The sequence below is a fragment of the Gadus morhua genome, chromosome 7, assembly GCF_902167405.1.
Source record: "Gadus morhua chromosome 7, gadMor3.0, whole genome shotgun sequence".
Classification (NCBI taxonomy): domain Eukaryota; kingdom Metazoa; phylum Chordata; class Actinopteri; order Gadiformes; family Gadidae; genus Gadus; species Gadus morhua.
This window is the reverse complement of record NC_044054.1, coordinates 21,683,301-21,700,247: the sequence shown is the minus strand read 5'-3', so window position 1 is coordinate 21,700,247 and position 16,947 is coordinate 21,683,301. Positions and strand designations below refer to the sequence as shown.

The following is a 16,947-nucleotide window of genomic DNA, read 5'->3' as shown; positions in this document are numbered from 1 at the left end:
AGCCTCCAGGTGAAACAGCATTTGTGAATAAGCCATGCCTTAAATAGCGCCACACTTCCTTGTGCTTCCACGCACATATCTTTTTCTGTTGCCCTGAACTCTCTTGCATAACAGGCCACAACCATAGAACAAAACCAAAGCCCTTCAGCAACCAAACCTGAAACACATTGACAACCATTCAGACATACCTAATAGACTAGTGGAACCAATTCAATTCCTTTTTTAGCTTGTTTGGTCTTTATTATCTTACAATTGCTACAATTTTTCTAGTTGGCCTCTTTCATCTGCTCATAGAGCCAATTTATGACACTAATTATATTTTAATATTACTTGTGTCTTTAATAGTTCATAAAAAATAAAGCTTTCATCATGAGTTATTTCTTATCAATCAAACGTCAAATTGATAGCATCAATACAATTCCCCTGCCATTATCTTTCTAGTTTGGCTCTCACATCTGCTAATATATCCTCAATAGATGAAGTAGGGATGAAGTAGCCAGAGTGATGGCTTTGTAGAATGGCTCCGTGCCGTTGGCTGCCTGGTTGCCCTTGTGTGCTGCTTGGCCTTGTAATCCACCTCACTTTGTACACTGATTACGGCACTATATTTTTGCCCGCTCATTTCCAGGCCAACACCAAGGAAACGTATAATGGAAACGGAAGGGTTACATTTGTGCAACATTACTGCCCGAGTCTCACTTTTGTGACGGCTTTAACCACCTGAACGTTTGGGATTCCAGAGAAATGCATTGGAGATGGGAACGCATTCTGGTGTGAACATCCGCTGCACTGTAGTACACTATATACTACATACTATACATTATGATTTAGTTACGCACGGGCACTTGGTGGCTTAGACCGGCAGATTTTAAATGAGCTTGCAAAAGCTGAGCATGTCGCCCGGTCCAATCTGGCCCGCCATGCGACTGAGACACATACACAAAAGATCCAATTTAAGACTGGTCGTAGCCTGCTGCCACCCTGTCAACTTTGGTCATGCAGCTTATACGACGCATGTTGGTGTATTTCTGCCGCACTGATCGGAGAAGCCGTGTTGTAGCAGAATGTGTGAAACAAAGAGAAAAGTGCACGAGAAAGGGGATCGATTCAGAATATTTATCCTGCACTCTGTGGGCCAAAAGGGTTTCTTTCGCCCCTTTATTTGGCCTATCCATGCAGAACGGGACGATGTCACCACACATCGCCCAAGTGACTTCGCCCTCAAAGCACACTGTTAAACCTCCATTGTTTTTGAGCTTCTGCTACTTCACTCCACCTTTGTTCCCAACGCCAACGTGTGTTTCACCTGCCCGGCGTCGATAAGTCTTCATTCTGTGCTCTGTTTGCTCCACAGTCCTTCTGTTAAGCCTCTAATTTATCCTAACCTTGAAATTCGAATAATTAGGGAAACAATTGATCAGTGTGTGGGTACAGCATTATTGGATAACTGTGTGTGTGTGTGTGTGTGTGTGTGTGTGTGTGTGTGTGTGTGTGTGTGTGTGTGTGTGTGTGTGTGTGTGTGTGTGTGTGTGTGTGTGTGTGTGTGTGTGTGTGTGTGTGTGTGTGCTTTCCCAGCAGAGTGAGCAGAGATGCGTGGATCCCATTGTGACGGAGCAGAGTGAGAGCAGTGCCAAGAAGTCTGAGGTGAGTGCTCTCTGCGAGTGATAGTTTGTGTGTGTGTGTGCACTCTGTGCTGGAGAAGCACTCCACATGCTTTATTCTATAGCCGGGCATTTTCAACATACTTGTTTCACTTCATGCTCTTGAATATGTATGGCCTCCTGGCTCCGACCAGTATATTGTTGTACAGACACACACAACCCCTCCTGCAGTGGTACAAACACTCCGCTCAAGGACAAAATAATTGCCCCATAATTTATATTCATAGTTCTGCAGAGCTGCGTAAAAGTAAAGGTAAATGAACATTCTGATCCTCCAATGAGTCATGAAACCATGGTCCCAACCGCTGACCGGTTCTTACGTCAGGGACTCAAAAGGTCAACCATGGGGGCTTAGGTCAGAGCAGGCTTTATGACGCCATGGTTGTCCAGCAGGTACACACACACACACACTCACACTCACACTCACCTGAGCCTCAGTTAACAGTCAGCCTTTGCTGGTGGGAGGGAGAGTTTGGATTTTGACCGCATTCTGTAACTACCGCTAAACCATTGGGAAGTGTACGATTAACCAATGAAAGCTGTCTTCAAGGCAACTCCTCATCGCCAGGGTTACCGTCCCTGCATCAACAAACAGGTACAGGACAGGGGGTTCACAGTGCCGTGTGTGTTTGTTTGTGTGAGAGAAGCTGGACAATGATTGGTGTGTGGTGCACATGATGAAGGTATTCATGCTTTCAAAGTGCCATTGTTCAACGGTCAAAAGGACTACAATGTATTTACTTCTAGTTTCACGTAGCGCATGTTAGTCGAATATATATAATTATTACTATGTTATAGTCAAATTAGGCATTCAGATAAATGTAAACTAATATGTGCAGAAGTGATTCATCTTTGCTTGCGGGCACAGTCTTTTTAATAGTAATTAAATTTCAGCCGGGGAAGCATTTTTGGCGAACGGCACAGACTCTGCCTCTCTAGGGAATTCAACTTAATCGGAGGAGGTCATATTTTACAAGATTTGTCGAATCCTCCTCGTATTTTTTGGGACCGCAACCCAATGTCGGCCCACCTCAACCAAACGAGTGGCCGGCCATGCCTGGAATATGTCAATAGTTTGACGTCTGTTACTTAAATATTTCTGCCTTTAACCCACCGGCTGGTCCTTCTTTGGCAGTGAGCTAAGGTGCCTCTTAACTAGGAGTCGAGATCAAGAAATTCAAAGACTTTCTATGCCACCCCCTCATACGTGTGATAGCTGCAGTGAGTGTGGAGTGAGTGTGGCAGATTCCATAGTCTATAAAGTAAAAAAAGTCCTCAAATATACTGAAAATACCTGCAGTTAAAAATAGAAAGTGCAAGAAACATGCAGGTCATGAATGTCAGCATTGACATTTGAATGCATAAATATGAAAAGTCGAGCCTTAAATTTACACATTGCATAAAAATGACCAAGCATTTAATTGCTGCTTCTCCAGTGGCATTGGTTGTTGTGTATATGTATGTATATATATATATATAACACTTATTTGTCATACTCATGACTTGTGTTGTCCTGCTGAGTGTGTGTGGGTGTGTGTGGCTGTGCTAGTTGTTTGTTGTTGCCTCTCGGCCACCAGCCGGTGAGGGTTTATGGGTGTGCCGAGCCAAGGTCATGGTGCTAGGAAAAAGTTTTGGCCGCTGTGTGTCTCCAGGCATCTAAACATAGGTCGGGTCACTAAGAAGTCGCTTACTGAAACGGTTGTTTTGACAAGGCTTCCAAACTTAGGCAATCAAACGCCATGCTTTGTCGTCGTAATCACGGTCTTGACTGTTTGTCTTCCTGGGGTCCACACATAACACATAAGACGGACAAACAACATGAACGTATATTTCATATGGTGGTCGAATTCAAAGACATTCAATGAAAATCCAATGACCGTGCTTTGGCATGTTTGTTTCCTAACAGATGGAGTGAAAGCCCAAATCAAACTCCGAACTCTGAGGCTGTCAGCCTCCCCTGGTTGATTATCATTATTTTTAAGGATTACACAGCGCTGTCTCAGTCAGTTTCTGGAACATTGTAATGCATACTTGGATTTGTAACCACAGTCTTGATTGCTCATTTTGACTGTTCTCTTGGGGTGCACAGTGTCGTGGCTATTTTGTTTTTGTTTGGTGCACTGTGCAGTATTGTTGTTTTTCTTACCTTTACATTGAGAAGAATGTAAGCAAGTATTTAAAGATAAAGTTAGTTTTTTTTAGATGCTGAACCTGAATCATGTACGCTGGTTCATGAATTGATGAACTGAAAAGCATACATGTCTGGGAGGACATGTACAAACTGCAGTATGCTGGCCACTATATGGTTATCACAGTGCTACAGTTTGTTAAATGTGGTATGTAATCCTGTTTTATTTTGAAAAGCGCTCACCCGTAACTAACTTTGACAGCTACATAAGCTGTAGTAGGAAAACATGTTGGCGGGACACTCTTTAGTTTCTTTAAGGCTTTCGATATTCTCTTGATTTGCTTGACTATATCAATCACCTTTCAGTTCGCTTAAAACATGGTCATAATTGATTTGCGCTAAGATTATGAATATATTTGAATGAAGTGGGCCTTTTCTCCCTCATTTAAATGTATGTGGGCGCACATACATACTTGCACCATACACCTAGCTCTATGTAACGCCTACTGTACACTGACATCAACGTCCGTGTCGTGTAACGTCGACCCAGTAGTAGTGTGCGATGCTACCTGCCAGCTGCTTACACTGAACTATGTATGAAGTTTTGAGAAGGCAGGCAAGCAGAGAGGTAACGTGGTAGCCGCCGCAATCTGAACACACTCGGCTGCCAGCCAGCCGTACCGGTGCGCTTTTCTTGCTCTGTCTCCCTCTCTCTCTCTCTCTCTCTCTCTCTCTCTCTCTCTCTCGATCTCGCTCACTCCCCCTCGCTCGTCCCTCGTTCTGCTGATGAGTCGCTCAGCTGGGGAGCAGGAGAGACGCGGAGAGTAGAGGCGAGAGCCTGGTGGGAGGACGGGAGGTGACGAGAGGAGCGATTCAGCTGAGGAATGCCCTCCCGGCTCGGACGCACGGAGAGACAGCTTTCGCCCAGGAGTACCTGCGCCAATTTTTTCGCCGCGGGTATTTTGGAGGCGGCTTCCGGCTGCGCGCTAGAGTCCCACACGCTGTAACGCGTGTCTGTGTTGCACTGTGCCTTCTCCTTCCCTCGCTGACGCGCCGTGCCCGCTCTTCGCGTTTGTGTGTGTATGTGTGTGTGCACAAGAGTGTGTGTGTGTGTGTGTGTGTGGATGTGAGTCTGTGTGTCAGCGCCTCCTCGCTACTCCTCCTCTGCCTTTACTTTGAGGGGGACCTCGTCTTAGTTTCTTTTTGCTCTGTATTTCACCAGCCACTGCTCGTTTCTTTTGCTCATTTCGTGCCCACATCTGGCTCCTGGGTTGGACAGTAATTTTGGATGCGGCTGCGGTGGCAGCGGTTATGAATCTAAGCATAGGTTGAGACCACCTCACTTTGCCTCCGATCAGCATGGATTGTCTTTGCATTGTCACCACCAAGGTAAGAGGCAAACGCAGGCGACCCGACATGCAGCTCGATTTAGAGGGAGGATGAAAGATAATGAAAGAAAGTGTGAGAGAGAAAGAATGGGAGAGCGTGAGGGCAAGAAAAAGAAGTGAGTAAGAGAGAGCGAGAGCAAGAGAGAGAGAGAGAGTAAGAGAGCAAGAGAGTGAGAGAAGAAGAAAGAGAGAGAGAGAGAGAGAGAGAGAGAGAGAGAGAGAGAGAGAGAGAGAGAGAGAGAGAGAGAGAGAGAGAGAGAGAGAGAGAGAGAGAGAGAGAGAGAGAGAGAGAGAGAGAGAGAGAGAGAGAGAGAGAGAGAGAGAGAGAGAGAGAGAGATGGAGAGAGAGATGGAGAGAGAGAGAGAGAGAGATGGAGACAGGTGGAATGAGGCATGTGGTGATGCTGAAGGACAGAAGCTCTGTTTTCATGTTATTTCTGGATGTGTGTGTGTGTGTGTGTGTGTGTGTGTGTGTGTGTGTGTGTGTGTGTGTGTGTGTGTGTGTGTGTGTGTGTGTGTGTGTGTGTGTGTGTGTGTGTGTGTGTGTGTGTGTGTGTGTTCTCTGCAATGTCTTTTGAAGAGAACAGTCTAATAAATTATTTCTAGGCTCATGTTTCCTCAGAATATTTAGTATTATGTTTTGTGTGTGTTTGTTGTTCATCAAAGCAGCCCCGTTAGCTGAAAAAAGCTGTAGTCACTCAGTCCTCCTGGGTTCCACAAATAACGCATAAACAAAATAAAACTTCAATTTAAGACGTGTGAAAAACAAAGTAAATGAATTAAATGACATTCAAAGGGGCTTCAATGAAAGTGCTTTGGCACCTTTCTGTCCTCCCAAGGAGTTAAAACCCAAACCCAAAACTCTAAAGCTGATGGAACCCCTTTGTTGTTCATCAGTCAGTGAGGAGGCGGAGGACTTTGAAGGAACATGGGAATGAATGGGGAAGATTTGTCAGCTGTGAACTCCATTCAAGAATTCGTGTTACGTCGTACACGTCCTCATCTGGAGCGTTGGACTCAGAGTTGTTCTGGATCGGCCATATGTGGCTTCCCGTAATTGTGTTCAATAAATGTTGTGCTTTGAGATGGTGCTCTAGGTGGCCCCTGGTTTATCCTGATTCTGCACTTCTTTTTTACCTCAGAAAATAAAATCGCATTTCGCTAAGCTAACCTGCAGCGTTGTATTTGTCATTTCCCCACTCAACCCCACTCACCTCTATGGGTGTTTTTTTGCGCTGCTTTCCTTATCTCCTTTCATTCCCTCTGAATGGTTTACTGCAGCGCTCTTCCATCCAGGCTAAATTAATGATCACTGTGTCCTCCAAGTCACGGGGCTGTCCTCTAATCGGCAGCCCCCGCTCCCCGCCCGACCCGACCACGTACCGAGGACACATAGGTTAGACCGTTAGTGCCGTCTACATCTCCCCTGCTGTCCTGCCCGCCGCGGCCCCCCCGGAGTGAGCACACCCTGAAGCACTCCCGATCGCTTGTGCGGAAAATGTGCATTGAGTGCAGCCTAAGTTTAGGACCAGGGCCATTCTCAAGATAAATGCATCTGAGCTGCCCACCTTGGCTGGAATATGGAGAGAGATTAATTTAGTCTCACAAATCAAACTTTAGATTAGTAGTCTAAAGTCTCATTGCAGACGAGCTCAAGTCTGGGTGACCTGGCTTGTCACTTTCGGGGCATATATACTCCGACCAATCATGTTGCTGAAGGTGGGGGATCTGTAAATCACCAAACACATTATACTCTATAGTCAATAGTATAATGTTAACGCCTGTCCCTGTAAGGTGAGCAGCGCTGAGGTCCTGAATGGAAATCTCATGGCGGGGATCTCTTTGACGTCACTTCCTGTAACAGTGTTTGGTCATCCTGTCCGAAATGAGCAGAGGAAATGCAGAAGCGAGGCTCAGCATTGAGGACTTTACTCTGGCCTCGCTTCCGCCGACACTCTGTTAGTGTTCCGTGCCCACCTCCTGAGAATGAGTGTGTGCAGCTTAATGATATGCGGTTTACATGCCACGGCCCTGTTACGTAATGCTTAGGGAGCACAAGGAGTACCGAGCCATTAGAGAGCGAGAGAGAGAGAGGGGGAGAGAGGGAGACACGGATAGGGAGAGAGAGGGAGAGAGGGAGAGGTAGAGAGAGACAATGATATATTTTTTATTTCTGACACATTTGCTATGGATGACGTCTTTCCAATTATATTCTGAAAATATGTCAGAAAGCTTCTTTTGCGTTCATTCAATCTCTCCGTTTCCACAGCTCTACATCTCTTTTTTCCCCTCTGTCTTTTTTGTCCTTCACGCTCACAATATCTCCCTTCCCGATGTGTGGTATACTTAACACCGTGGAGATATATTACAGTATGTTGCCATGTGAATAGTTGAAGTGAGTTTGCCGATTGACTCGAGAAGTGTTTGCTGCAGTACTCGCTGTCGGTAACTTGCCTAAATATCCACGTTATCACATGCTTCCATATTGACCTCCTCACACATATTAGGTGCAACTTGTATGTTGTATGTTGGTCAGTCTGGGGTCGGGCTGTGTCAACGTCCAGGGATTGCTTTTGAAGTTTGTAAGCATATCTGAACTTCAAACGGAGCGATGACTTATTATTAAAGACATTGCAATACTTACCTTATTCAACCCCCCTAATCCCCTATTCTGCCTATTCAAATTAAAAGGCTGGGGATCCACATTGGGTGGCCTCAATTATTTCCCCTAATTTCTTGCAAGTTGGTAGAAATCGATTGCATCGCTTGAATGAAAAACCTTAGCATGAAGTCTATAAAGTGATATATTGGAGCAGAATTGTATGTGTATCTATCTATCTCTATATATAGAGATAGATATATATGACATTAATCCTGTTTTACTTGGGTCGTCATGTATACACCGGAATACCCAACTTAATGTTGGGTATTAAGCTGAACTCAATAATACACGATTGTCTTGGCTTGACGTTACGGGGCGGGTTGCTGAGGCAGGAACCTAGACTCGAGCCAGAGTGATCCAACTCTCCTCCTTCTGCCCACTACAGGGCAGCATGCTGCGTACGTTTGTGATGCCATGTGTGTTGCCTGGAAACTGTATTAGTCCTGCTTGTGTGTATGGGTGAGGGGGGGGGGGGGGGGGGGTGATCATGTGTCTGGACAACACTGCTTTAAGGACGCTAGGCCTGCAGACCATCATGAACTCTTCCAGGGGTTGGTAGGCTACAGGGGGTCGTCTGACGGACTCAAGGTGACGTGCGGTGCTGCTCTGTCACTCGGAGTAGCCAGCAACTTCATTGGAAATAATGGTTTGACGTTTTGTGATAGGGGGTGGTGGACCGGTGGATAATATACACACCCACATGACCTCAGGGTCTCATCATACAAATATTTGTAGAGCAAAACTTGAACATAAGTTTTGGAGCATTTAGTATTGGTTATGGCATGAGCGGAGGGAGAGCAGCGATAAATGAGCTGTTGGTATGACTATTATTTGAGAATGATTGGTGAGAAATGGCCTGGCCATCTGTCAGCTATTAATGAGTGAAATGCACTCTTGAATTAAATGCTTCCAGTTGATTGCGCCTGCCTCATTTTGAGCCAATTGTGATTTGGACCGCCCCGGCTCATTTCTGACCAATCATGTAAGATCAGCCTTTATTTGTTCCAACAATTCATCTTATCTGTCAATCAGAGGTGCAGGAAATGCAACACTTCTCATTGGCGGAGGAACGTAGGGAGGTTAGGTAGCAAGCAGAACAGGAGGGGCCATTTTCTTTTGTCTGTTTTAGTTTCAAAATTGGCTCTCTTCCTCTCTTTTCAGCTCTATTTAGAACTCTTAAAATGTACCTAGTGCATCTTTTGAAACTGTGATTTATTGTATGTAGAAAGGGATATCTGTAAGGTTAAAAAGCGTTTTTTGGGGGTAACAGCGATTTCTTCTTTCAACCGCTGATGGTTAAAGGCAATGTTTATGTTTATCTGGGGGACGTCTCGTCCACTAGTCACTGCTGACGTCATCCCGCATCAAAAACCACAGAGGGAGAAGCTCTTTGAAACAACCCCCCCCCAAAAAAGCTGCATAACAAAGACCTTGTTATGACAAGATATCAAGTGTCGACAATCGGTTTATTATAATAATTAAAACGGATTGTGCTGTGAAGACCGTCTAGTGACTCCAGTGCAAACAACACGATCGTAGACGTGTCTGTCCCATATAGGCAATACAGTGTTCTCATGATATTAGTGGGGTTTTGATGAACCCTTTGACGGGTTCATTTATTCGATCTCTGCAGTTACGAACATGATTCATTCATAATGGTACCGCTCTAAATGTAATACTGGCACATGATTGACAGTAACATAGACGAATGGGACCCTCAATGTAAATGGGAGTACCCAGATTTCATGCGGTCGGTTACAAAGGAGCAGTGTTAAGAAAGCTGGTGAGCAGCCGACCGCCGAGTCCCTTTTCGTTCTTTGTTTTATTTTTTCTCCCGCCAACTCCTCCACACCCACCCTCTGCATCCTTCCCTATCCCCTCTCCGTCGCCTCCTCTTCTCACACGGGTGTATACGTTCCAACGAGCCCACCCCCGACTCGTCAACCCCTCCGCCCCTCCGATATCCCCCCACCTCCTCAGCTCCTCCTCGCTCTTAGGGGAAATAAAGAGTTACGGGATGGTGGAGGAGGAGGAGGAGGAGGAGGAGGAGGAGGTGGAGGAGGAGAGATCCTTCTCCCTTCTTTAATTCCGTTAAGCGCTGAATCGATGGACAGTTACCACGGTAACAGGGAGGCTGGCACCAAAAATATATTCTATACAGCATCTTTGATACCTCCCACTACATTCAGCCTGGCTGGCTGGCGCATCTGCCCACATACAACCACGCTGCCTATGCGTTTGCCTCCCCAAGGCTGCCGGCTCCCTCCGGTGACACACGGGGATGAAGCGCGGGGCCCACTCTCACGCGGGCGGCTCTTGTCTTCAGTGAGGCGGCAGGCACCTGCCCCTGCCCCCCCCCCCCCTCCTTTCACGGGGGCCGCGGCGCATAAGCGGCTGGGGTCTCGGGTTGAATAAACAGCCGATAAGCTCTTTTGATTCATTGACGCGGTTTCTGATGTCGTTCCACGTCAGGAGTGGACGTCGTGGGCGCCGTGATTCAGAGGCGGTGCGATGACCTCATTTAGATTTGATTGACTTGTCATCCCTGCGAGAGTTTTGATTCGCCGATACGATTCAGATTTGAGAGCGGGAGGTGATTCGGATTGTATTTAACGACGTGGTGATTCGATGACATCATACGGATTTGATTCAATGAAATTATTCAGATTTTATTCAATGACACGAATACGATTTTATTCAACCACAATCCTTCCGATTAAATTTGACGAAATGATTCTGATTTAATTCCACGGCATGGGGATGGACGGGAGAAAGACGCTGGTGTCTCATGCAGCTATTTTCAGGCAGCCTGTGAGAGCTGTGCGTGCTCTATCTTTAACGGGCCAAAATGTACCATTCCCTATTTCCCATTGCCAAACATTTGCAAATATGTTGGTTGACTTCCTGATCTCGTCCTTCATTTGTATTGTTGAGTTAATGGCTGCTCTGCGCTGAAAATAGTTTCAACCAAGTTAGAGCCAGCAATCGTGGCACATTAAGACTTCAGGCAGAGTCCTGTGGAGTGACACTGTGAAATACAGCTTGTTATGTAATGCCGCATGTGAGAAGATTTCCTCCTAGGTGGGGTGTAACATGCTGAAAACTAAGACACCCAGTGTGTCCCACAAATTAGAGGGCCTAAAAACCACAACAAATGATTCTTGGACACACAATCACATCTCTCTCTCCTTTCTCTTTCGTCTCTCTCTCTCTCTCTCTCTCTCTCTCTCTCTCTCTCTCTCTCTCTCTCTCTCTCTCTCTCTCTCTCTCTCTCTCTCTCTCTCTCTCTCTCTCTCTCTCTCTCTCTACCAACTATCTCTTTCCTCTCTCTCTCTCCCCGCCATCTCTCTCTTTCCTATCTTCTTTCTCATCTCTCTCTCTCTCTCTCTCTCCCCCCCCCCCTTTCTCTCTCTCTCTCCCTCTCTCTCTCTCTATCCCTCTTTCTCTCCCCCCTCTCTGTCTCTCGGCAGCTGAGTTCCACGCCTCTGAGCTGGAGCTTTGCATCAAGTGATGTGATTTACAAAAATAAATAAGAAGAAGTAGAAGAAGGAGGCTGGGGGGAGGGTGGAGTGGATGATGATGCCATGCTAGAGTAGGAGTAGCTCATGCTTAGGGATGCTACCGCTGCTTTGTCGGTCTCTCGTGATGCCGCGGCGATGCTCTAGGCTTATCACGCCACCGTCTTAGGACGAAGCGAGTGACCACCAATGCCCCTCCAGACACTTCATGTCGCTCCAACGCTGCCATGTTTTTTGTATGCTATTGTTCCCTGCGATCACACCGGACGGTAAGGGATTTCTTGTGTGTGCGTGTGCGTGTGCGTGCGTGCGCGTACTGATTCAATAGAGTTTAATTTGGCATAATTTGTTCTGTGGCTTTATTTGGACAACTTTGTTTTTCAAGTTGTGTAACAAGTATAGTGTCGAAGGCTTTTGTTAGGTTTCAGGCTGAAGATCACTTTCTCTGTTGTCTACTACTAAGAAGTTATTACGAATGTGTATTTTGTTTTCAAATTTTGTTTTTCAATTTTGTTTTTGGTTGGTCTAACGTCAAGGGACCATCCTGATTTCATAAGTTCAGGTCACAATTCAGTTTCTTGCTGAAGATCAATCTGGCCTCGCTCCCAATGAGACAAAGTTTTTAAAACCCAGAAGGATGGATGGAGCAATCATCGCTAGGGGTTGGGGTAGTTTAGGTAGGAGTCAGCCAGGGTAGTTTTAGTTCATAACGACTCGGGCTACAATCTATTTCTGGTGATGGGTGCAACCTATTTTAAAATAACTGAAAGCTGGTTACAAGTGGAGCGAGGCAAGGCTGATCTTCAGGTCGAAAATGAAATGTGATCTAGCAAGTTCAGGATGGTTTCACAGGGCTATGGTGTATCGTCTTAAATTTGCAACCTGGTCTTTGGCCAGTCATTGGACTTGATGCAAACTGCTTCATTGATAAGCTGTAAATAGCAAGGGTGTGGGACGAAGCTGTTGGTGGAATGTGAAATTGTATGCAGAGATTTACAAAACATATCAGATGAAACATGGCGTTTTTGGGCTTTGTGAAATATATGATGAGTGAATGAATGATGAAGCTAGCGTTTGATAGTTTGTAAGGTTATACGGATAACCGTGGCAGGCAAAGGAATGGTTGACAAGCATCTTCCTTAGAAAATGGCACCCCAAACAAGTATTGTTCTCAACAACAACATGACACATCATTTACATGCAAATTTCAGAAGCAAATCCCATTTTAAAGACGGGCTTTTAAATTGATGATATCTTTTCTGCTCTCATCCTTTGGTAGGCTATGCTTTTAATGTGTTTCTTGTATTTTTTTGTTTTATGGATACCGGGCTGCTTATGCTAGCTTATGCTACTACTGAGAACTGTCATCTGTGTTGACCACAATGAATGTTTTGAAAAGGTTATCAATAAACAAAGGTGTACTTCATCCAGTCTTGGAGTTAGCATGAAGCTAGCTGGTAGTTGCAGTAATATGGACAGGCATAAGGAGCAGAAAGTCAGACTTTCTAAGAAATAATTTGGAGTGAGTTCCGGGTAAGGAACAGGGAGAGTTCAGCCTGGAGGCTCAGCAGGGATCTTAGGTGTTGGCCAGCACATAGAGGCCCCAGAGTCCCAGTCAGGGACATTGAGGAAGAGCCTCTGGCCAGGAGCCAGCAGCAAGCCCACCAGTTCACAATTAGTGGGAATTAACTAAAATGTATGCATACAAGTCCACTTTGCGGCATCTGTGATGGCATGTTTTGTGTGCCCTTCTCTTCAGAATAGATAAACTCCTACCATGTTCTCATCTACTTGCTTAGTCACAGATGGCCCCTTTGAGTCCTGGCTGCATGAGTCAGTTTTTTTTCCCCCCGTGTTTTGCTTTTAATATCTGATTGAATCCGTCATGCAGAATTCGCCTGATATCCTGAATTTCCATTTTTGTTTCTCTAAATAATTCAGACTTAACCATTTTTGAGACTGCCCAGGGTTGCTTCCACCTAAACCAATCACTAAGCCAGTAGATAACGAATCCAAACAGTGGCATTGCACTGTGTTGTTGATTTCGTTCGCGCCAATACTTCTGAAAGACTTTTCAAAGCAGCTTCAATAGCTGAATCTATAGACTTTCGAGAGATTTGAAGGCCGCTGTTGGGGGAGCCGTGCTTGTTTTTCGGTTGCTCACAGTGGACACTCACTCCGTCAGCAGTGTCTTTTTTGCTAACTATTCGCTGATTGGCTATTCAATTTCACTCAGCTGAGCCGAATGACCCTCAAGCAAAACACACCAGACCCTGAAGCCGGCCTCACACCGGCGCCGACGCGCTGTGGTGCGCATTTCACGCTTGTCAATTGTCTCCCCTGCTACCAATAGGAAGCGGCGCGCTGCAGCACTGTTGTGATATGTTTTGAAAGAATCAGATCAACAAACTTAGTCGGTATAGGCTACCATAACGTTCTACCAGTTGTTTTATGACCACATATATGGCCCTGATGCCCATGATTCTGTTTGTGATAGTCACATTAATTCATACTTTATGTACTGTCGGGCACATTGGGTGTCAAGCAACGAAGTTGCGAGACAGCCTATTGTTATTGTATGAATTCCTATTATTGGGTGTCAACTGCAGCAAAGCTGCGAGACAACCTATTGTTTTTGAATATTTTCCTATTATTATTATTCTGTCATGGGAGTCTATGGCAGCCCATAGAACGCCTTGGTGAAAAGTTGTGAAATTTGGCACACTGGTTCAGGACCGCCCCATTAGCCCAACAAGCCAATTTCTGGTCGCTAGCCCAACAGACCTAGCGCCACCAACAGGTCAAAGTTGCACATGCATTCATGTTTATAACTTTCGACCAATTCATCCAATATTCACAAACCAGGTCTCATTGGATTCCTTGAACCAAGCCGAGTTCAACGCACCCTATGACGTCATTTTGCAACATGATGGATTTTCCGCCATCTTGGTTTATGTCCAAAACCTTCAAAATACTACTCCTATCACACATTTTGTCCAATCATCTCGATTCTCTTGACACGCATGATCTTCAGGCCATGCTTGATATAAAAATATTAAATATCTTTCAAATTCAAAACCGTTTGGCCGCTACAGCCAATCAAATTTGGCGGCAAAGCCGCCAAACAGGAAATAAGCAGATTTCTCATCAGCCCTTTGACATATCATAACCAAACTTGGTACATAGACCCATGACATCATCATGGGGATAATTTGACCTCTAGGGGGCGCTATAATTAACAAAGACATGTTTTAACTCTCTCGTCACGTGAGTATATTTCACACTTATTTTCAATGACTGGTGATACTGTCAGACCGCCCCATATAGCTAATAAAATATTTCCCATGGCAACCTCAGAAATTGGCCGCCATGTTCAAAGTTGTCACAATCAATATTACATATCCAAAGGCCACGAATAATGTCCAATCATCATGAAACTTGCCATATATGATCTTCAGACCAAGCTGAACAAATGTGAAAACAGCTTTTTCTAATTCAAAACCGTTTGGCCGTGACAGCCAATCAAACTTAATGGCAAAGCCGCCAAAAAGCAACTAAGCCTGTTCTCAGCATCTCTTTAACATATCATAGCCAAACTTGAGAATCGACTCATGACATCATTCTGGGGACATCCAAACAATTTGGTGACCTTCGATCTCATGGGGACGTCAAACAGGAAGTTAGCTCATTTCTCTGCAAGGCCTTCATGCATCCAACCAAACTTGGCTCATAGTCTTATGAGCGGGTGCTTGTTTACATTGTGTCTCTGTTGGGGATATTGTTCTGAATAGGGATATTGTCGACCGAGACGGTCGTCATGTAGCCACCCAGCCGATTACGTCCGTCTGGCAGAATTAGGTTACCGATTACCGAGACGGTCGTCATGCGCCCTTACCACTATGTAGGGTCATTTTTCCATTTTGTCTACCTACATTTACGCGTACTCGCATAATGCTGTACTTCATCCCACCTACCGTCATTATTACCGATTACCGAGACGGCCATAATGTAGCCACCTAGCCGATTACCTCCGAAAAAAGTGCTTTTTCAGGGGCGTCGACGCTTGGGATTAGGACAGTGGCGTGAAGGATAGTGGGGCGCCGTGCCACCGCCGGTGTGGGCTAGTACGTCCGAAATAATGGGGCAGTTTTTTCGCCACTTCGGCGCCGGTGTGTGTTGGGCTGGAGCCCCAGTACTTTTGTTTAAAATGGGCGGAGATTCAGGGGCTGGTATCAGGCCATGGACCTATTAAAGAAAGGACAGTGGACTAAAACATGGCCGCCCATTCATTCCTATGAAATCTGCTCAATGGAGCAGAGGAACATCAAGGAGAGATTTGCTTCCGCATCATGGGCGCCTAGCCACTCCCACGTGCAGGTCGTGCCGGATGCAGAAATATTCTCTAGCATTGTTAGCATTGTAGCATCATCAGCGAGAGGTCTGAGCGAGCACAGTCGCATTGTTTACCGACCATGGAAGTATAAACAACATTGTTTCCCTACGATTCCTTTCAGCTGCCCACTCCTCCTTCTCCTGCAAAAAATACATAAATAAAATAAAACGCTTGAGGTGGTATTTTGAAAAGAGAAATCTTACATTTTATTAGTACATGGTATAAAGATAATTATGAGCCTTTGATTGATATATCAGAATTTTTTTCCGAGGATACATTAATGTTCCCCACTTCTGGGACTCCATGAATCGAGGGACCCGTCCACAGACCGCTAAAACAGCTGCAATACCAGGCTTGGCCGCTGAGCACTGGTGGATTGCGGATGTATGCACTGCTCCTGGGGGCCTGTATCAGGCAAGTGTAGAGTCAATTACAATTACAATTAGGGCATTTAGCAGACGCTTTTATCCAAAGCGACTTACATCGGATAATACACACATTGACAAACCGACGGCAGAGTCAACCATGCAAGGCGACAGCCAGCTCGACAGGAGCAGTTAGGGTTAAGTCTTAAATCTTGCTCAGGGTCACATCAACACTCAGCTAGGAGGAGCCGGGGATCGAACTAGCAACCTTTCGGTTACAAGACAACTGCTCTACCTCCTGAGCTAAGCCGACCCCAGAGCGTCGGCTCCACTGTATTATTATTGGCAAAACGATGGATGGGCCTGTGTACCGCTGTGGAGAGTCAAAATACAACCTTGTTCAGATCCTCACTAAGGGCTGTAGTCAGTTCAACATGCGATGGATGGGCTTCTTCTCCTTCAGTCAGTACTATGATTCAGGGAAGGTTTGACCTACAGTAGCAGGGTCAGACATCCTCAAAGGCAGCTGATGCTTTGATGTGTTGGATCAATGAACCATCGCACCTTTCCAAAACTTTCCTGCTTCCTGCTGGGTCCACTTACAGGGCTCCGCTTCCCGTCGTTCACTCCTAACCACCTCCACCTTCACCACCACCACCACCACCACTGCTTCTTGATCAATTATTGATTGATCTGAATGCACTGTTTTTGCAGTTCCTTTCCCTGCATTCTGCATGAATTTGTGATGGATGTTGGAGAATATTGATGATGCCCGAGTGGTATGGGGTTCATACAGACAGGAAGACATGGCTTATGGATTTGAAGACTTCTG

General features: G+C 45.6%; 1 protein-coding gene across 19 annotated transcripts in view; it reads left to right on the top strand.

Annotated features, from left to right (window-relative positions):
* The window catches only part of dlg2 (discs, large homolog 2 (Drosophila)), a 131,009-nt gene that overhangs the window by 18,980 nt on the left and 95,082 nt on the right, over positions 1–16,947 (top strand). For 13 of the 19 annotated variants that reach the window (XM_030360824.1, XM_030360834.1, XM_030360832.1 and 10 more), the window contains one exon: positions 1,576–1,644. In XM_030360824.1, the coding sequence (XP_030216684.1) occupies positions 1,576–1,644 (69 nt within the window). Of the gene's footprint in view, positions 1–1,575; positions 1,645–2,098; positions 2,257–4,913; positions 5,179–16,947 lie in introns of those variants that run through there. The other 6 variants (XM_030360829.1, XM_030360822.1, XM_030360828.1 and 3 more) reach the window with 5 other exon arrangements.